This window comes from Prosopis cineraria, unplaced genomic scaffold (assembly GCF_029017545.1).
Source record: "Prosopis cineraria cultivar Desert tree isolate PC_DT_omini unplaced genomic scaffold, ASM2901754v1 PC11, whole genome shotgun sequence".
Lineage (NCBI taxonomy): Eukaryota > Viridiplantae > Streptophyta > Magnoliopsida > Fabales > Fabaceae > Prosopis > Prosopis cineraria.
Genome location: NW_026555342.1, coordinates 10,085,554 through 10,091,553, shown reverse-complemented (window position 1 = coordinate 10,091,553; position 6,000 = coordinate 10,085,554). Strand labels below are relative to the sequence as shown.

Here is a 6,000-nt window from a genome sequence, read left to right as displayed (position 1 = left end):
CTTATAACTCGATGTTTCAAACACCGTACAACATAAAAGACCCATCAAATATTAGGTTATTGTTTATTAAATGATTTGGGTTGAATACCATGAAAAAGTATATTTAAATAAGGGAAGCTACTCATACTTGAATTCTTAATATTGTATAGTTAATATACTTTTGTCCCATCAAATCAAAATAAATAAATTTTAAATTATTAACAATATTAACAACAAGAGTTTGTTATATAATAAATATTATGTAAAATATCAACATGTATTGACTTAACTGAAATTAGGCACTTTGAGTATATAATTTTTCCCTAATATATATATATATATATATATATATTTTAGCATAACCTAATTTAATTCATGAATAAAAAGAGAAATTTTTGCATGAATCCAATATATCAAGTCATTTTATGCAATCCAACAAAAGCATGTCATATCAAATTCATTTAATAAGATTGGTCCATAAATAGCGAATTAATGGGAGGATGTATAACCTTTCGGCATGCACAACAAAGGTGGTTGCACTAATTATTGGTAACATAAGTTCTGCATTATATGATAGAGACATTATTGTGCAGTATAGATTTTGACTACTATAGCGAATATCAAAGATTCATCCACACTACTTGCCAATGCAGTATTCTCTTTTGCTTCCATACAAAAAGGATGGATATAGGGAAGATGTGCCTCACAGTGAGAATATGTTAAGCATGCACTCTAAAAAGAACAAGTGGACTCAAAAGGAATACCTAGCCTACATTATTCAAGAGTGGTTCAACCAATCATCCACGTTACTAATTGCAGGGAAATTATTTCAACAATTTTTAGTTGATGGCTGTACTATGTTGAATTAGCAAGGCTCTCATACATCAGGAATAATTAAAAGCAACTTAGAGCATAGATTTATAGAGGACTCATTGATGTTGTGCTATGTGGTGTAACAAATCCATCATCTTTGGAAAAGAGCAGAGTACTCCCTTCATCTTTCACTAGAGGGGCACGTTATACCATATATAACTTTTAAGATGCAATGGCCATTTGTAAATAAGCTATATATCCAAATCTCTTTATTGCATTCACATGTAATTCAAAGTGGCTAGAAATCACACGCTTGGTCCCATCTTCGACATGAAGATCGACTGAATATCCTATCAAGTGCATGAATCCAATGTACTAAGTCATTTGTATACAATCCAACAAAAACATGTCATATCAAATTCATTTAATCTTATGTGTTATCTCTTATTTATATCACTTTAAATTATTTTAATTTCTTGACTTTACATTCAAATGATACTCTATTCCAAGAAAATCATTAAAAAGCACACAAGATTTTATTTGATTAAATTAATATAATTTTATTAGACAGAGCATGAATGAGATGATTCTCTTATTCATGGAAGAATTTATCTGAATAAAAGTGATGTGTATATGACCTGTGTATAGGTTTTATATGATGATTTTTTTATTTACAAGAGACAAAAACTCAGCGTCTAAGACATGTTTGCCAACGTAGACAAATTTGACCTGCTCTTATCCCAAAACACTGGAATAAGGTTTATGCAGCAGAAAAATAGATAAGAAATTCTCCTGACCATGACAACGGGATTGATCCTATGCAGCAGTTTATAATGCGAATCATTCCATGCAGAAATTGTAAAATGTCCGGAAATCCGAGACATGAGAGTCATAAACAATAGGGATTGGGATTAATGGTTTTTATTTTCGTTTTTGTCCAACCAAAGCTCCATCACGAAAACTAACAAGCGTTGAGGCCACGTTCATCCACAGTAATTCCTTGTTAGCCTCATAATCGGTTTCGTGAGAAGAGAAAAAGTGGCGAGAATAATAAGAAGCGTCAAAACCCAAATCACCTTTCTCTTCATCAATAAGCAACATTCTATCCTCCACCATAGTACCATCCCTGCAAAGCTGTTTATCTTTCTCTGCAATTTCTGCTACCTCTGTGCTGCCATTTTTAAAAGAAAAAATTTCAGTTAAAGATAACTATCCAATTACATGTGAGTTTAGAAAAATTTTAAAATTTTAATTTAGTTCAGAAAAAAAATCAAAAATTACAACAGTAAAAAGATCAAAATACAATTCACTTGTCACATAGAATCACTTATTATTAATTTTTTTATTTTACTTATTAATTTATCAATATTATTTATAAATTATATCCGTTTGTCAAATAGTCAGTAATATTAATTATTAATTTGCTAACCTTATTACAAATAATGTTAGTAAATTAGTAAGTAAAGTTAATAATTTAACAACTAACGTCAAATCTTATATAGTTATTGACATATCAACTCATGCCATTTATAACTCATATTATTAAATTAATAAGTAGAGTAAAAAATTAATAATTAATAATTTTACATAACAGTGAATGTCATTTTGATATTTTTATCATTGCAATTCTTAATTTTTTGTCAAGTATTAATTTTTTTTAACTGAATTAAAATTTTAAATTTTTTTTAATACGCTTGTAATTAAGTAGCTACCGTACTCGGTAACTAAAATTCTTCCTGTTTAAAAAAGACGGCATCAGATCCAAAGCAAATTAATCCCCCCGCGATCACTCCACCACACCACGTGCAGCCCCCTCTTCTCTCATCATTTTGTTCTTTCCTTTTCTTTTTTGGGAATTATATATTATCTAAAACACTTCATGTATGATGAATGGTGCATATGGTCACATGGATGAGGGGGTGGTGGTGCTGGCCTTTTGGACACGTTTGTAATGATGACATTGTTCGGGGAGGCTATGTACCCCTCTTTCTTTAGGCTCCGACATTGCCTCTGCCACGCCGTGTTCTTCTATCTTGCCTCTCGCATATCTTCCCTTCGTATCGAGTAGTATGTCACGTCCATGCTTTCATCAAAATCCACGGACAAAAATGAGACTTGACAAACAAACTTTCCTTTTACTAGTCTGCTCAGATCAATTAACATCACATTATTACAGTATGTGAGGTTAACTTTCGAGGCATGAATTAAATGGCTCTCTCCTCGTCACGTCTGGGCAATTTGTAACACCAATAATCAAGCACACAGGATAACCTATTGAAGTAGGTAAGATTCTCACGGGGTAAGTCCCCCACGTAAGTGAAAGTGACATTGTGAATAAGGTGAACATGGTTTTTGCCGCGACCCAAATAATCCAATAATTTGGACACAGCTAGCGGACAACCCAATATGGGTTCAATAGAGTACCTACGAGATAGGGTAGCTATGTGTATATATATATATATAGACTATGGGTTGAGGGGTCATTGTTGGAGCGATTGTTAATTTTGTGCATGTTCATGGGCTGATACTTTCAATCATTTATGGTGAAGGAGAAGTTGAATAGTTTATATATGCGGGCATTTCTTTATGTCCAAACGCACATGGTCCCCACCAGATAGGGCCGGGGAATCATAGCCTTGGCATGAACAGAACATTCTAAAATGGCTAACTGGAAAAGAATTAATTCCCACGAAGGATTTGAGGCAGCGAAAAGCTGAGAAGAAACAACCAAAAGAAATTCCCAAAGCACATACATTATTCATAGAAACTTATCGGCACAAATTAATGTTTTTATCCATGAATTTTCCCTCCCCAATGAATAAAACCACCCTAGGAATTGGCGGAATCTCATTTTATTCTGCTGGAAACTATGAAAAAGAAGCTCAATGACAACACTCGGACATCAAATTAATGCGATTTTCCCCGTCCTTGCAACTCTGATTTACGTGATTTCACTTGCAGAAAGAAAGATTCCATTTAAGTGCTCTCTGCCTATATGACAGTGACAATGTCGCAGAAAGCTACAGCTTCTATTGCAGAACATAGATAAAGAGAAAGCGGTTAGCTGTGCAAAACCAACCCGATCAAGCTAGCAATCGGAATTCGCATTCTCAACTTCGATTTTACCTTGTGTCAGGTTAGCCTCCTCACCCTTTAATTAGTCCTGTGAAATTTCCTTCTCTCTCCTATACTGATTCATCATGCACATTCAATTTAAACGAACCATTGGTACCGGCCATCCAACGGCATATCTTCAGCAATATCATAGTTGTACCTGCAAGGAAAGAGAAAGTTGTTAGTTAGTTATGGTGGTTCGAATTTGATTTCTACAGTGCGCGAATCCTCTCTCTTATCCTGCGCCACACAAAGCAATAGCACTCACTTCTCCGCGAAACGTTCTTGCTCGTACTTCTCACCCATTGCAAAGAACTCCTCAATCTCCTCCTTTGGTGGCATATTAGCCACCGGAATATTCCGCTGCTTGTTCACCACCGCCGATGGTGATTTCACTTGTAACGTCATTGTTTCTTCCGAGTCTCCGGATGATTCGCTTAACAAGTACATGTCTCCGCTGAACAAAAATTAACCATATGGAAGTGACAATCAGAGGGGAAGGAAAATAAGACGGTCTGAAATTTCAACGCGCATGAAGAGAAACACTGTCGAAAACCTGAGCAATTTGATATTGCTGCATGTTGATTCTACAGTATCGAAACTCTTGGCCTGCAGGATCACATTAGCGTTAATAACTTCATTAAACAACCACGAATTCATAAAGTGATAACAGAAATTCAAGCGTTAAAAATAACGGAAACTAAAATTCCCAAGTGCCAGTGATTGACTGATCGACCGCTTGACAGCTAAGAAAAATACAAGAAAATCAAGAAAAATATCAAAACTAGCAACCGTATAAAAAAGAGCCGATAGCTACTTCCCGTCAACACCATGCCTATTGTTTCGTTTTTCTATGGATCTCCTTTTTCTTCCTCATCAAAATTACAGTTCAGAAACCAAGGCTAATTCCAGCGGGGACAAACTGAAGAGTACCAGAGAAAGTACATAACATGCTTAAAAAAAAAAACATTCGCACCTCCAGATCTAGCGGCGGCCGCGGCGGCGTCGTAGTGCTGTCCACAACGCTTGAGCTAGTTTTGACATTGCTGGAACAGCAGGAGAATGACCGGCCAGAAACCACTGTCCCGGCGGAATTCACCGAGCTAGCAGGTGAAACCGTCATGTTGTGCAGCCCTCCACACTCACGAATGTTGCGAAGGTGGTAGTCAGAAGGGCATAACTCCAATTCAGAAGAACCAAAACCATCAACGCTAGGTTTCCTCTTCTTGGAAACGAAAGCTCCGGTTGAAGTATCCGTGTCTGCAATCATTGAAACGCTGCGTTTATTGTCACCCATTATCTTCCTTTCTCTTCTCCTTACTAGCTCACTCTGGTAATGCTGCGAAGCCTAGAGAGAGAGAGAGAGAGAGAGAGAGAGGGAGGGAGGGAGGGAGGGAGAGCTTAAAAAGTGGGTGATGATAGAAGACCATGAATTGATGAGCTGGTGATTAGATGGACGGTTGAGATGGCTTTTAAGGAGGTGTGGTCCATTTGACTCGCTCATTGGGACGAAACGTCATCGTTATGGTGACCTGAATCATAAAAAATTGAGGCGGGACCCACGATCGGCGTCTTCTATACGCCGAAAACGCTCACACATGTAATATAATGCCGCTTGCAGAAGCCCATGTGAAGGGAAACGCTTCGCTCTAACTCCTACACACTTCAGTCAAATTTTTCAATGTGGGGGGCAAAATGAAAACTGAAACTTACTACTTATTTTATTTTTCTCCCAGTTCCTAAGAGTTGAACTTTTTTTCTTGGGATTAAATTCTATAGGGACAAAATATCTTGAGCTTTCTCTCCGTGTTGAGTTAATAAAACTTTATTGCAATCGTTTAAACTTTCTAGATTGATATGCACACGTTCAGCAGCGTTTTGGCCTTGCCGTAGGATAATATTGTTTTTATGCGTGAAAAAATAAATAAAATACAATAACAGATATTTCATTCATTTAAAAATATAAACTATTTTTAACAGAATGTTACTCCACAATAAAATAGTTATTTATTTTTAAAATAATCCTAACTTTTCATATTTATCATTTATTAAACACCCTATAATAAATATAAAGTCATTATTAATAAGAATAAT

General features: G+C 35.9%; 1 protein-coding gene across 1 annotated transcript; it reads right to left on the bottom strand.

Moving 5' to 3' along the window:
- Nucleotides 1-3,514: 3,514 nt before the first annotated feature.
- LOC129287044 (cyclin-dependent kinase inhibitor 7-like) lies at nucleotides 3,515-5,272 on the bottom strand. Its single transcript, XM_054923188.1, has 4 exons — nucleotides 4,883-5,272; nucleotides 4,463-4,515; nucleotides 4,175-4,363; nucleotides 3,515-4,066 (listed from the first exon to the last, which is right to left on the bottom strand). Exons 1-4 carry the CDS (start codon nucleotides 5,201-5,203, stop codon nucleotides 4,006-4,008), a joined length of 624 nt encoding a protein of 207 aa, XP_054779163.1. The 5' UTR covers nucleotides 5,204-5,272; the 3' UTR covers nucleotides 3,515-4,005.
- Nucleotides 5,273-6,000: the final 728 nt, after the last annotated feature.

Bases quoted from the DNA above. Each gene is read 5' to 3' on its own strand.
- LOC129287044 (XM_054923188.1), bottom strand. From the start codon at position 5,203: ATGGGTGACAATAAACGCAGCGTTTCAATGATTGCAGACACGGATACT. The intron at 4,516-4,882 runs GTGCGAATGTTT...GTGATCCTGCAG, and splicing joins GGCCGCCGCTAGATCTGGAG to GCCAAGAGTTTCGATACTGT. The intron at 4,067-4,174 runs GTGAGTGCTATT...CTTTCCTTGCAG, and splicing joins CAAGAACGTTTCGCGGAGAA to GTACAACTATGATATTGCTG.